The 15,052-nt window shown below is 43.0% G+C and overlaps 1 protein-coding gene across 6 annotated transcripts in view; it reads left to right on the forward strand.

The window, feature by feature from the left end:
• Window positions 1-15,052, forward strand: part of CNNM1 (cyclin and CBS domain divalent metal cation transport mediator 1) — a 66,227-nt gene that overhangs the window by 35,202 nt on the left and 15,973 nt on the right. For 4 of the 6 annotated variants that reach the window (XM_019035540.4, XM_004049926.5, XM_055352725.2 and 1 more), the window contains exons 4-7: window positions 836-1,005; window positions 3,029-3,128; window positions 3,566-3,613; window positions 7,242-7,304. In XM_019035540.4, the coding sequence (XP_018891085.1) occupies window positions 836-1,005; window positions 3,029-3,128; window positions 3,566-3,613; window positions 7,242-7,304 (381 nt within the window). The remainder of the gene's footprint in view (window positions 1-835; window positions 1,006-3,028; window positions 3,129-3,565; window positions 3,614-7,241; window positions 7,305-15,052) is intronic. The other 2 variants (XM_019035541.4, XM_019035542.4) reach the window with 1 other exon arrangement.

Here is a 15,052-nt window from a genome sequence, read left to right on the forward strand (position 1 = left end):
AAAAAAAAGTGAGAAAATCCAAAGATAAACTCCTTCTTGTGAAGAAGATAAAGTTTGTCTTTGAACCCTCTGACCATCCATGCCTAATTAATGTGCTGACCTAGAATGATCATATCTATCACTAACTTCAATATTTAATTAATCTAACATATATTTATTGAGTATATAATGAGTGCTAGCACTGTTTTAGGTGCTAAAGAGTAGAAAATTTTAAGTTGGAGCTGCTTTAAGATAGAATTTCTAGTTCTGAGTACAGATTTCTTTTAACTACTTCCCAGAGCCTATGTTATATAAGTAATATAAGTTTAACATATGTAATATAAGCAATAGCTGTAATATATAAATATGATGCAATGATACCTCACATTATTGACAACTTATTATTTAAATAATTGCCTGTCTTTAGTAACATGGGATTTCATTTCATTTAGCAGATATATGTCATACAAATAAGTCAGATTAAATTATCTGCATTTCATTCAATTATAGCATTAAAGTCTTTGTTGTTTATGTGGCTTAGTTGTCCATGTCCAATTTTAAATAAAATCAAAGAAAATTAATAACGAAACAGACATTTCCAAATGGAGACCTGTTTCTCCTGAGATGCCAGTGCAGGGACACACATCTCCAGAGGACGTGGGTAAGGCCCTGAGATGCACACTTGGGATCAGGATCCTCCACTCCGGAGGAACTGCAGAAGCCCTGCCAGCCTGGTGCCCAGGTACATGCACAGGGGTCCCAGTTGTGCCCACTCTGACTCCTCCCAGCTGCCACTGCTGGAATGGGTGGGACACAGCTGATGCTGATTCCTCCCTTCCCACTCACTCTCCTCTAGAAGTGGAGCCCTTTAAGTCTCTGTACCTTTCGGAGAAGATCCTGCTCCGGCTCCTGAAACATCCCAACGTGATCCAGGAGCTGAAGTTTGATGAGAAGAACAAGAAGGCCCCGGAACACTACCTCTACCAGCGCAACCGCCCTGTGGACTACTTTGTGCTGCTTCTACAGGTGAGTAGGAAAGTCAGGGAACCTCTGAGAGCCAGAGGAGGGCATCTCCAGGGTGAAGAAATGGCCATGCCTCCTTCAGCACCAAGTTCCAAGACTTGGCTGGCTGCCTCAGCAACAAGGCCAGCTGGGTGGACATTTCTTCATGACCCACAGGAGGGGCCTAGACATGGAAGACTGGTGTCCTGGGAGTGCTGGGATCTTTGACATTTAGTCTGACAACTCAGCGATGTTTGGGGTGGGTTGAATACCTCTCCAACAGAGGGGTTCTGCTTCTAAACTTCCAGAACTGCTGCTCTGCGGAAGCTATAATACCTCCTCATCTCTGCTTGAACATCCCCTGAAATGAAACTGCCCACTGCCTCCTAAACTTTAGACAACTCTTCTTTAAACCCTTCTCTCTGTCAAGTGGAAATCTCACCATCTGTGACTTCCATACTGGTCCTTGCTCTGCTCTCTGGAGGTACATGGGACACATTCATTCTCTCAGCTGCATTTCAGCCTTTGCAGTTCCTGAAATCTTCTCCCCCTTCAGAGGACCAGGAAGGGGGAAAATGACCTGTTCAAAGAAGTGCAACATCTCCCCAGTGCTCACATAAGTATGATCACCTTCTGCTCTGGATACCTGAATAGGCCTGTCTTAAATAAGTGTCTGACATGATTGCAGCTTGTAACACTGCTGGTGCCCTGTCTGGCTTCACCATTAGCTCTGTCACTGATTCCCTGTCCCTTCCCAACATAATATTGTGAATCCTAAATACACTGATTGTATTTTAAAATCTTGATTAAGCTCACATGAACTTAGAAATGGTCTCTGTTACTGTCCACTTCCAGCCTCTCTGCTCTGTCACTGTAACTTGCCTCACATATATCTTTCCAAATGGTCTGAACAAAATGACCTCTCTTCTCCAAAAAACGTAGTCATGTGCTTCACTGTTGGAAATCAACAAGAATCCTGTTACATTGTTTGTATAATGTAATGATCACATAGTTTCATGTCTTATGCTGAATATAAACTTAACGGTTTTCAAATAAAACATGGAATAAAATGTAGTAGCAAGAGTGTAAGCTCAGAAATTTGAAAAATATGGCTTTAAAATTCCATTATTGCCATTTCCTAACTAACCTTGACCAAGTTATTCAATCTCTGAGCCTCAAAATTGAGTCCCCTGTAAATCAGGGATAAAAATGGCATAGGCTTCATGGGGTTGTGGGGCTAATTGCATGAGAATCTATGCAGTGCACATAATACAGTGTCATGTCCATGCATGCTATGCATTACATATCAGCTATCACTATTATTGGCAATGAATTAAACAAGCTTCACACAGAATTAGATTTTATCTTTTTTTTTTTTTTTTTTTTTTTTTTTTTGAGACAGAGTCTCGCTCTGTCACCCAGGCTGGAGTGCAGTGGCCCGATCTCAGCTCACTGCAACCTCTGCCTCCCTGGTTCAAGCGATTCTCCTGCCTCAGTCTCCCAAGCAGCTAGGACTACAGGTGTGCACCACCACACCCAGCTAATTTTTGTATGTTTAGTAGTGATGGGGTTTCACCATATTGGCCAGGCTAGTCTCAAACTCCTGACTTCGTGATCCACCCGCCTTGGTCTCCCAAAGTGCTGGGATTACCCGCGTGAGCCACCGCACTTGGCCTAGATTTTATCTTGACCTGACTTAGAAATGGTCCAATCTTGGACTAAACCAGTGGGGCAGTTTATGAGGCCCTGGATTAGCTGGTGCTTAGGCCTGCATCATGGAAGGGCCACTGCAGTACGCAAGGACAGCTTGGTTATTCATGACTGGATGCTGTTTTATGAACAACGAAGCGCTGAATTTACTGCAAAGAGCTACTAAAGCTGGTGGTGCTTTCTCACATGTGAATCTGGAGAGAATTAACATTCCTCTGTGATAAGAACATGGGTCTAGTCCACTTGTTATCCAAGCAGAAATGCTTAGGATTCTAGTCAATAGTAGAACTGGAAGTGCTCATACACATTCATAGTACACTTCCTTTTTTTTTTCCAGGGTAAAGTGGAGGTGGAGGTTGGTAAGGAAGGCCTTCGCTTTGAAAATGGAGCCTTTACTTACTATGGCGTCCCAGCCATCATGACCACTGCTTGCTCAGGTATTCTAGTTTCCATTTGTTTATTGGGAAAGTAATGGGATATGGTAGAAAAAGCACAGGGGTTCAAGTCTTGACTCCCCCTTTGACTCTTGTTAATCAGCCTGGACAAGCCATTTAACTTCCTTGGCTTTAGTTCCTTCCTCTGCACAATGGGTGTATGACTCACTTTTCATTCAGTTAGTGCTTAAAAAAAAGTGACAAAAAATTGAATTGTAAAAAGCAGTAATATTGTCAAGTGTTAAGGATCTAGGGTGGTAGATTTCAGTATGAAAAGACAAGTTTATTTTGCTTTTTATACTTGTTCCCTACCCTTCCATTTAATTGCCTGGTTTTTACAGGGTTAATTGGTGCTGGGGGTGGATAGAAGAGGGAAGATTCCCATAAGAAGTGTGTTTTCTGAGTTGCCTCTGAAACCCACTGCATCCTTCTGTCCTTAGATAATGACGTGCGGAAGGTTGGAAGTCTGGCTGGATCTTCTGTCTTTCGTATGTATCTCTCAAACCCCTTCCTCGTCCTCCCCATCGTAGTCCTGCCTCAGCCCGCTCTGGGGACCTGGACCGAGCACTTTGAGCCTGGGCTGGGGCTAAGACAAATGCTGGCAGCCCCTTTGTAATGTTCTGCCAGGAACACTGCTTCCTGCCAGGTACCCACAGACCATGGGAGCTTAGGTTCTGTGTGTCTGGAATGTTTTCTGCTGCTTCTCTGCTCACATGGTTGGGGGGATGCAGGGGTTGTGAGGGAAGGCACTGCTTATTGCCACCTTCCAGTGAATGCAGGCAGGTGATTTGTGTGCTTGGGCAGAGGCTCAGCCCTTCCTTCTGTGCAATAACAATTCACCCATGGCCTTTACTCAAACACTGTCATATGCTATTATTGTGTCTGTGGAGTTTGTCCTCAGTAAGAAGTGACTGCAAGATTTGGGGATGTAAGTTCCACCTTTGTGCAATACGTTGCTTATCTGCTTCTCTTTCTTGGTTCTCCACCTCTCAGCTAGTGGAGAGGTATCTGCCAGCTGGCTGTGCATGCTGTTGGTGGGGGGCAGGCACAGGGCCGATGGCTGGTTTGCTCTGCCCTTTCTGTGCTGTGCCTTCTTGCTGTTTCCTGTGTAGTTATTGCACTTGTGCTTAAAGGGCATGGCATTTTTTGTGATTAAAAGTGTGATACAGAAAGAATTATTTCTCTAGATTTCTGATTCACGGTTCCGAATTTTGCATAGCTTTCAGCTGTTAGTGTTTACAGTGACCACTTCAATGCCAAATAGGGTCTTTCCTCTCATCATAAAAAAAGATTTTACATATTGCCTTGTGGTGGGAATTATCAGAGGGTCCCAGAGCTTGATATCATAGTCCCTGGAACATGGCAAGGTAGATACCATTTTAACATGAGTGAAACTAAGGAAATGACTTGCTTCAAATCACCCAGTAAGTTGGTGACCGGCCAAGATGCTTCCTGGTGTCCTGGCTAGTTCACACAGCACAATAAAATACAGATTTCAGATCCATCATATTCTGGAATGCAATTTCTAAGTGGAAATAGTGGAACAATTTACAGTGTAATTGTTACAGTGTAATAGCCCAGCCAGTGGCTGAAATGAAGTACCTGCCCAGTGTGAAGAGTGGCAGAACTTGAGGTGGAGGAGCTCTGTAAAATTGAAAAGACCCTGGTACATTATTACACTTAAGACAATGAATCTCAATCGAGGTTGATGAAGGAAGCATCAGTGCTCAGTAGAACTCTGGATGGGTGAGGGATGGGCTACAGGACTTTGGCAAACCTTAGTTCTCTAAAGGAAATCTCCACCATCCATCACATTAGGGACTACTCCTGGGATTCTAATATGTTACCTAGAAATGTCTGTGATCTCTTCCAGAAGACTAAAAGAGGTGGAAATTCTGAGAAAAAAAGACCTACATATGGCTTCCTAGCCCATGCAATTTATATGCCCTTCTTTCTTAAAAAAATAAATAAATAAATAAATAAAAATAAAATTGCTGTGGCCGGGCATGGTGGCTCTCACCTGTAATCCCAGCACTTTGAGAGGCCAGGACGGGTGGATCACATGGTCAGGAGATCGAGACCATCCTGGCCAACATGGTGAAACCCTGTCTCTACTAAAAATACAAAAATTAGCCAGGCATGGTAGCACATGCCTTTGATCCCAGCTACTAGGGAGGCTGAGGCAGGTGAATCGCTTGAACTTGGGAGGTGGAGGTTGCAGTGAGCCAAGATCATGCCACCGTACTCCAGCCTGGCTACAGAGCAAGATTCCATCTCCAAAAAAAAAATTGTTTTAAGTAGAAGGAAGATGTTATTTGATTTCTTCCTTTCCTTCCTTCCTGTCTCTAGTTCTTTCTTTCAAAAGCTTTCAGTTGCATCAGTGAGATAGAAATAAAGTTGCAACATTGATTTCTCCTTTAAAACTAGTTAACTGAAAAGAAGCATAGCACTCTTTCTCTTTCTCTCCCCATGTTACTGAGCATCTCTGTAAATCTTCAGAAGGAAAAAGAAATATTATTAGCCAATGGGGTAAAAAGACATTTTCCATCCTCCCCGAACCCATACTTAGTGTAGTGAAGTGTGAAGTAACTGCAAAGGCCAGCCATACCCCACAGTTATCCCGGGTGAATGCTCAGCCCATGGTCCAGCCACCCAGCATCTTTCACTGGCCAAGAACCTCAACCTATAGGTTGAGGGAGAGCTTAAGTCTAAGCTAAAAGGCAATAAAATCTTATAGGGTCTTGGCCCAGCCCCGTCCCCCTATGCTTGAAGCTAGCTTAATCAGCCTTTGAGGATGAGGAGTGAGATTATGAGTTTGCTGGAATACTGGCACAATGACCTATGCTTCAGAGTTGAACTTGAGGCTACAAAGAAGTCTCTGGCTTTCCTGCATGAGGTGAAGGGAACATAATCTACACTGTCTTCTTCTTCTTGGTTCTGATTGCCAGGAACCCAGGGTAGCTGGAATAGGTGCACACACAGGTGTGCAGATGTGGAAAGAACAGGTCTCCTGTCTGTTTGGTGTATACAATGTATACAGTTTGGTGTATACATTTATACATTTAGAACTATGATTCTTCTTGAGAATAGAGAGTTTCTTAACTCCATTGTGTCTCATAATATTAGAGGCCCATTCTAATATTCATTAACATCTCATGTCATAGCAAAGGATTATCAGGTAGGTAATTTCAAATAAAATCATTTGATGTAGCAAATAAAACTGCAGAAGCAGTCTATTTCCGTATGCTATCATCTGCAGACTGGTTTCATTTAGCTCCTTAAAAAGGACTCTGGGAATGATCAGATAAGAGAGACGAAAACAGGTTCCCATAGTTCTCCTGCCCAGACACCACTTGAAGGGGGAGGGGCTGGACTGTTACTACACACTCAACTCTACCCAGGCCCCCCAGTGATAGCCAGCACCATTTCAAACTCTGTGGGGAAAGAGAAGGACAATGGAACGGAGAGATACTTTGGACCACTGGTACTTACCACAAAGTGGCTTTGATTTAATTCATCAAGTTGATTCACATTGACACTGCTAGAGATATTGTTCTTCCTTTATCCCTATCCTCTAGCAATGCACAGTTCTTCACCAACACTGTGACCAGAGGGATCTCCTAGGAGTCTGAGGCGGGATCTAGCTTCCTCAAGGATGCCCCTAGCAGGAGCACACGCTTTCCATTCAGGCCTCTGAGTACCTATGCAGGTGCCCTTGGCAGTTGAGCTCCATGGGAGCTGGGAGAGCTTGGTGGGAATGCAGCGCTGGGCTCCCAGCATGTTTGCTGGCTCAAAATGGGAGCCTCAGAGAATGCTGCCTACATGCTTCCCACAGGGCTCGGCTTGTGCTTGTACATCTGGTTCCAAGATGTGTTGCACATCTCTTCAGATGACCTTCAGCAAAATCCATTTTATTTTCTTGTCTTTCTGGAGAGTGACTTTGTAAGAGGATGTGATTCCTGTGTTTTCAGTGTCAAGATTCCTTTTTGCAGAGAAATGTGATGTTGTGAAGATCCAGGAACAGACTGTCTCACCCACTTTGTTCTTTGTCTCTTTCCTTTTGTGTTTATATCTTCCCTTTTGCAACTCACAAATCCTTGGCCCCTGACTATTTAGTGCCCGTCTCTGTGTCTCGTACCTTCGCTGTCAGCAGAGGGGACTCTCTGGCAGGCTCCCCAGGTAAACATGCATGGGTGTCTCAGGTCTCTGTAGATCCAGAGGGGTTTGCAAGAAGCCTTTGGCCTCTGTCACTTTCCTGCATGAGAACTAATCTCTCCAACAGGCACTCCTGTGACTAAGGCATAGCACTTTGCACAAATAGCACTCATTTGCACGTACCACCCAGGCATTGCTGGTTCAGTGGTGTCATTTGTGAGTTTACCTCCCAGGAATGTATCTGTGTGTGCACATGGAAAAATGGTGGGGGTGAGGGGTAGTGTGAGTTTTTCCTCATTTGTCTGACTACAGAATGGAGGGATGAGGAGTACAGCATGAATGAAGTAGGAATAGTGGAATACTATGCTTTATTTCTACCTATTTTCTTTCTACCTTTCTTTCCTTCCATGTCCTCATCTTCCTAATAATGTTACTATGTGATGATCATATTCTCACTAGCTCTGCTCGTACAAAGGATGCTATATGTAAAACTTTCAAAACAACTTTTCATTAGGTTTAACCTCTTTTGTTGATAAATGAAATAGTCACTGGGTTTCTTTTTAATCGGGTAACAATTCCTCATAGAGCTAGACAATGATTCAATGACTGAGTAGAATGCCACAAATCTGAATGATCAACTGTTTGTTTTCATCTCCAGCGATTGTTCTCTTGGGCTCATAGAGCAAGTAATGACAAAACCAGGAATGTATTTGTTAAATTGCCCTGCAGTTAGAACACAGTCCAATTTCCTCTACCCTCTAAATCTGTATCCCTTATCACGTTGCTGGGGTAATGATACTAAGACCCCACCATATCCTCAGTCATTGAGAAATCACATATGTTTCTCTGTCTGTATAGTAGACCCTCAACATTTAAAAAAGGCCATGTTTTGAGACTTCAAACCCTCCAATTTGCAACCTCAGAAGTATTTATGTTGACTTCTGTTTTTTCCCAAAATCACTTTTTTTCATCAAAAACCATCTGGTCCTCATGTTGATCTATACAAGATAAGTTAACCACCTTCTCGAATTTCACCAAAGTTTTCTCTCTCTCTCTCGATGGTGATTTTCCACTAAGAAATAGTTTTTCTTGCTTTGTAAGAGCTCATGCCTTCATAATGACTACAGGATTGGACAGTCAATGTGAAATGCCAGTCTGGTGCCCTCACCAGCTAAATGGTCTACTCCTACATGCCAGCAAAATTAGAAATGACCACTTGATGGACCTTCAAGTTCCTTCACATGCAGTGAATCTTGGTGAATGCCAAGAGTGTGCTGTGAAGGTTCAGAGGAAAGGGGAGATGCACATTTTAAAAGACTTTCAGCCCGAAAGATCAAAGCGAGGATGTGTTTTCCTTTTTAATTAACCTTCAGTTAACCAGATGACCTAGTTAATTGTAACTTCCCAGTTAAAGGAAGGTTAATTCTAGTTCATCTGTATTGATTATGATAAAGTCCATGATAACCCAATGTCAGACAGAGGTGAAAGTGATTCCCTCCTGCTGTGCAGAACCCCCAGGAAGTGCTGAGACTTCTGATCCAACTCTGGGTGGTGTCATGTGCCCCTGAGAGCATTTTCAACTTTCCCCCCTTTTCCATGACTGTGGATATTCAACACAACAGGAGATTAGTGTCAACACAATGGAAACCCTACCCATAAAGAGGTAAGCTTATTCCCACCCTTGGTTTAACTCTGCAGGGTGGAGTAATGGTGGGTACAGTGGGAGAAAACCAGAGGTAGGGAGTGCCTAGATTCTCCTTTGGCTTATTCCTCTCCACCTTGTGTCTGGTCTCTATCTAGAGCTAATCACTGTGCCTTCCCAGTGATCAGCTGACATCCACAGGACCTATTCTGTGGTATTTCCTCTGTCACTCTTGCTTTTGTTCCATATCATTAAAAGAAGTAGCCTCAGAGGTCTGGGATTTTTGTAGAAAGAAGTTCCAGGTAACTTCTGGCCCTGTAAGCACAGACTTTGGAACCAAGGGCTCTTATTCAGTGCTCTATTGTCCATTCATAGTGTGCATTGAGATCAACAATGATGCCATTTTCTCCTAGAATATACCAAAGTACCTAAAAATTTTGTTTACTTTGCAAAATGTGCTAAGTGGAAATATTGATTTCTGATCCAGATACATTAATTTACATATATGCTAAATCTCAACCGTATCTTATATGGGAGGAAAATAAATCCTGGAAATTAGTAGGGCCTTGAAGTCTAAGAAAGAATTGTCATTGTCTTATTTGACTCCCCACAATCACTTTGGGAGATAGGCAGGAATAGTCATTGAAAAACAACAGATTAAAAAACAGGTTCTGAGAAAGTCAGTCAGTGTTGTATGTGTATTAGGTAGGCAGAGGGACAAGGACTGGAATCTAAGTCTTAGATCCTGCTCTCCACCTACTGCCTGGGACCTTGCTGTACCTCTGAATATAGACATTTTGTGCCCCCTAGAGGGCTGTGATTTATTTGCATTTTGAAAGCAGTGGTAATTACGAATCTGGTGCTCACACTAGATTGAGGCTAGGGGTCTCTGCACCAAATATTGCCATCATTGTCCATAGGGAGTCTCTTTCTATTTGAGCCTTAGTTTGAAATAAGAACACAGTGGTTCACAGATTACCTCCAGGGTGTGGTGTGGTTAACCAACTTGGCAGGTGCTTTCATTTAAAAATGAAACTTCTGATCAGGGGTTTCCCCTGAAAGTACACAGCCCTACTGCAATTAGCATTCCCTTTCCCTATATTCACTCCTTCTTTCTTCTCCTGGTGGTGCAGATAATTTTGAATTCCCCATGACAGTCCTTTCAAATCCACAAAAGCACAGAGACAGAGACTTTGGAACCAAGGGTTCTTTTTCAGTGCTTGGTTATCTATTCATAATGTGCACTGAGATCAATAATGACAGTTTTCTGCTTGAATATTCAGGGAATCTCTAAAAATAATATTTCTACTTTGCAAAATGTGGTAAGTGGAAATATTCCTTCGGGTTGGCTCTTGTGTGATGAACATTTGGGAACCATTAAAGCTCCGTGTAAAGTGAATGAGTTCATCTGGGATCCTAACTTGGGCTTAGAGTTCACATTGTAGTTTTGACAGACAGCTGGCTTTGGTGTTTGGTTGTCTGATGCTAAATATTGCCCCAGTATAATGAATTTTAATAATTCTAGTTTGTACTCTTACAGGTCTATGTAATTAAGCTTCCTCTCCATTTTGGAGAACAAAGATGGCCCATGGCACAATCACAGTCAGACCAAAGTAGGCCATTCCCCCTCATCCCTCACTGATGGTACAAAAGATGTAGGCAGGCAACCCCTGAATCCTCCTTTTTCCTGAAATCCTCATAAGGAAAATGGGAGCTTAGCATTCTACTTCTGTATCTTGGGGTCTGATTCCAGGATAGGGTTGTGAAGGCTCCCTGGATACAGGTGTCACAAATGAAGCAAGAGTCCCAGAGCTGCTGTGTATAGATTGTCAGGGCCCCTGACTATTACTGCAGAAGGAGAGGAGATTCCATCCAGCCCCAATTACAGTGTGAAGTCCTCTTCCATACCCTTTGCCACCCTGCCCCCAATTTTACCCTAGTGCCTTCTCCACCCAAACCTCAGCAATCCAAGTAGCCAACCCAGGACAGATATCTGTTAGAGACTGACCACTCAAAGGCTGCAGGAATGAGGTCTGCCACAATTTCACAGAGCAGAAAACCCTGCTCCCCATCACCCGGTTACACTTGAGCCAACCCGAGGGTCTGATGCAAGAGCAAGAGTGGGCAAGGGATGGGTTGGTTGCTTGGCCTGCTGCCTGCTGACAGGTCCCGTGGTTGGTGTTACATATCATACTATTTGATCTGTCTCCTTCCAGACCTCCTTGCATTATACTTAGAATTTTCCTCCTCACTTCACTCCCCCAAGCTGTGCCTCTGTGCTCTTAGGATATGCCAAGGGGAATTACACAACTTGAACTAGTTTGCCGTGCTGCTAGGACACTCGTCTGTTACTGATTTCTTCTGCTTTTTATTAAAAGCATTTCCATGTCCCTTGCTCAGAAACCTCTGAGTGTATATGCACAATTACCAAAATGCCAAGTCATCCGCATCCCACCTACTAAGGAATGTCAGACTCCAGGACACGAAAACATTGATCTCGCGCAATACTCAGAGGGGCCGGGACTTTCTCACGGAGTAAAGGTTCTTTTTTCTTTTGAAAATTGCCTTTATAGACTCGATCTTTGTAAGACAGTTGTATCATTTGGTGTTGGGAATCCTTTATGATTTTATAAATAAATTTTCTTTTTTTTTTAATTATACTTTAAGTTTTAGGGTACATGTGCACATTGTGCAGGTTAGTTACATAGGTATACATGTGCCATGCTGGTGCACTGCACCCACTAACTCGTCATCTAGCATTAGGTATATCTCCTGATGCTATCCCTCCCCCCTACCCCCACCCCACAACAGTCCCCAGAGTGTGATATTCCCCTTCCTGTGTCCATGTGATCTCATTGTTCAATTCCCACCTATGAGTGAGAATATGCGGTGTTTGGTTTTTTGTTCTTGTGATAGTTTACTGAGAATGATGATTTCCAATTTCATCCATGTCCCTACAAAGGACATGAACTCATCATTTTTTATGGCTGCATAGTATTCCATGGTGTATATGTGCCACATTTTCTTAATCCAGTCTATCATTGTTGGACATTTGGGTTGGTTCCAAGTCTTTGCTATTGTGAATAATGCGGCAATAAACATACGTGTGCATGTGTCTTTGTAGCAGCATGATTTATAGTCCTTTCGGTATATACCCATTAATGGGATGGCTGAGTCAAATAGTATTTCCAGTTCTAGATCCCTGAGGAATCACCACACTGACTTCCACAATGGTTGAACTAGTTTACAGTCCCACCAACAGTGTAAAAGTGTTCAAATTTTCAATAACATTGTTTTTACTTAAAAAAAAAAAGACATGTTTTTCCTCCTCCCAGAACAATAGTGATGAAGCTTGTGTTTGACATGTGAGTCCCTGTGGGTGTCATCTACACTGGGTGCCAGTGAAACGATGAGAGCTTTGGCGGGAACTGGGATGTAGCTGTTGCCTCTGTTTTCAACAGGAGAAGCTTCCACAGATGGAAGGAGTTTAGTAGATAAAATAGGGCTATTTCCCTGTTGTCTTCCCTGAACATATCTTGAATTGTGACATAAGAGATGAGGATGTGGAACAACTGGTGTAGGGTGTGTGAAGCCCATGTCTGGCCAGGCAAAGTGGAGGATTATTGAGGAATGGTGGTGATTCTCTGGGCAGCTGAAGCCACAAGCCCTGCTCACACTCTCTTCCCTTGGTTATGTCCAGACTGAGTTGAGGTCAAAACCCACCAGGTCAAGGTATGGTTTTCCAGATGCTGCACTGGGGCCAAAGAAGCTACTCTTGGGCAGGACTCTCTGCCCCGCTTTTCTGCAACAACTAGCCTGGAGGAAAGAACACAGACTTATCCATCCACCACCCTAAAACAGCTACAAATGGGTCTGGCCAAGCCAGAACTCATCAATTTGCTTTCTCTTTTCTTCTTCTTTTTTTTATAGATTTAGGGGTACAAGTGCATTTTTGTTACATAGATATATTGCATAGTGGTGAAGTCTGAGCTTTTGGTGTGGCCATCACCCAAATAGTATACATTGTACTCATTAAGTAATTTCTATCCCTCACCCTCTCCTGCCCTTCTGGGTCTTCAATGTGTATTATTTCCCTATGTCCACTTGTACATATTATTTAGCTCCCACTTACAAGGGAAATAATGCAGTCTTTGACTTTCTGTGTTATTTCACTTAAGATAATGGCCTCTATTTCCATCCATGTTGCTGCAAAAGACATGATTTCATTCTTTTTGTGGCTGGATAATATTTCATTGTGTATACACACACACACACACACACACACGCATATATACAAAATCACATTTTCTTTATCCAGTCATCCATTGATGGACACTTGGGTTGATTCTGTATCTTTGCTGTTGTGAATAGTGCTGCAAGAAACATACACGTACAGGTATCTTTTTTACATAATTTCTTTTCCTTTGGGTAGATACCCAGTTGTGGGATTGCTGGCTTGAATGGTAGTTATATTTTTAAGAACTCATCAGTTTGTTTTCAAGGAATCAGGCCCAGAAGTGAAATGTACCTTTTTCTGCCCAACACTTCTGCTTTTTACAATTTCCCTGGTGCTTCATGTTGTTCTCTACAGCACCATCACTGTCCCTGTCCCTGTCAGTTCTTAGTCACTCTGGAGAAGGGTCTGGTCCTTCATCACACAGTGGATGGGTAGGGCCCTGGGCATCTGACTTCAGGACCCCTTGTTTCACATGCGCTTATTAAACAAACAGTCTTGCTGCTCCATGTGGCCTCTTCCTCAAGTTACTGGGTCAAGGCCTGAGGCTTCTTGATGCCCTTTGATTCTAGTTGCACACTATTTTACTCTATCCAGCCACATTTCTGGAGTGTCTTGCTCCCCACCCTTACTTCTTGGGGAAGTCAGCTTCCCCAGAATGACTTTAGGTTTGTGATGATTTAAGAGCTTTAGTAACTTTAAGAGCTTTAGTTTGATGATTTAAGAGCTTTAATGACTTTAGCTTTGTGATGATTTAAGAGCTCTGAAACCTTTTTATAAAACAAATTTAGATTATAAACTTTAAGAGTCATTATATCGCCCTGTGGGACCCTGACGTGCTGATTCATTTATTCTACACGTTTTCGTTGAGTACCTTCTCTAGGCCAGGCACTGTGCCAGGTGCTGGGTGTACAATGAGGATAACCAAAGAAGACAAGGTCTCTGCCCTCGTGGAATTAAAAGTTGAATTAAGTAGATGTAACAAGTAGTTACTAATATGTAATTAATACTTGTGAAAGTGCTTTGAAAGGATGGACAGGGAGTCATAATAGAGGAGAACAGGAGGAATCTTCCTAGGTGACCAGACAAGGTCTTCAGAGAAGGTGGTGCCTCAGCTGAGAACTAGTGACTGAGGAGCAGACAGCCATTAGCTGAGGCGGGAGGAGATGGGGTGGGGAAGGGAAATGGCATTCATCGAGGTGGGGAAAGCCTGCTTGGTTAAGGATGCCCAGGGAGGCCAGTGGCTAAAGCAAAGCAAGAGAGGGGAAAGGAGGTCCCAAGATCAGATCAGATAGGAAAGCAGGGGCCAGGTCACAGCAAGGAATTTGGATTTTATTCAGACAAAACAGGAAGCTGATTTGTGTTTTAAAAATGTGATTCTGGCAGCTGAGGTGAAAACAGATTATAAGATTCTAAGTGGGGAGACTGTGGTCCAGGTGAGGCTGAGGTAGCTGGGATTTGAGTGGAGACAGAGATAGGACCGATGGGCTCATTATGTCAGATGGATCGCAAGGCTGCATGTGGGGCTGAGGGAGCGGCAGGAGTCAAGGACAATCCTGGGGTTTCTGGTTTCAGGAACTGCATATAAGTGGATGACACTTACTGAGAAGGGGGAAGACTGGAAGTGGACTCCTTAATTCCATAATCAGATCAAGGCAGTGATGATTATGGTTCTAATGAGAAAATGATTCAACCTATTATTTTACTCTTTCTGCTACATGGTTTGCCAGACAACAGCTTGGCAGCTAAATAGATCATCAGCCTTCCATGACTCATTCTAAATAGAGGCTAATCAAATATTTTGCTTTATCTCAAGAGACAGGATTAAATTCCCAAGGTTCTACCCTGAAAGAGCAGAATCTATAAAGAATCTGATTTTTCATTTGAGGCCCCTGA

This window comes from Gorilla gorilla, chromosome 8 (assembly GCF_029281585.2).
Source record: "Gorilla gorilla gorilla isolate KB3781 chromosome 8, NHGRI_mGorGor1-v2.1_pri, whole genome shotgun sequence".
Taxonomy (NCBI): Eukaryota; Metazoa; Chordata; class Mammalia; order Primates; family Hominidae; genus Gorilla; species Gorilla gorilla.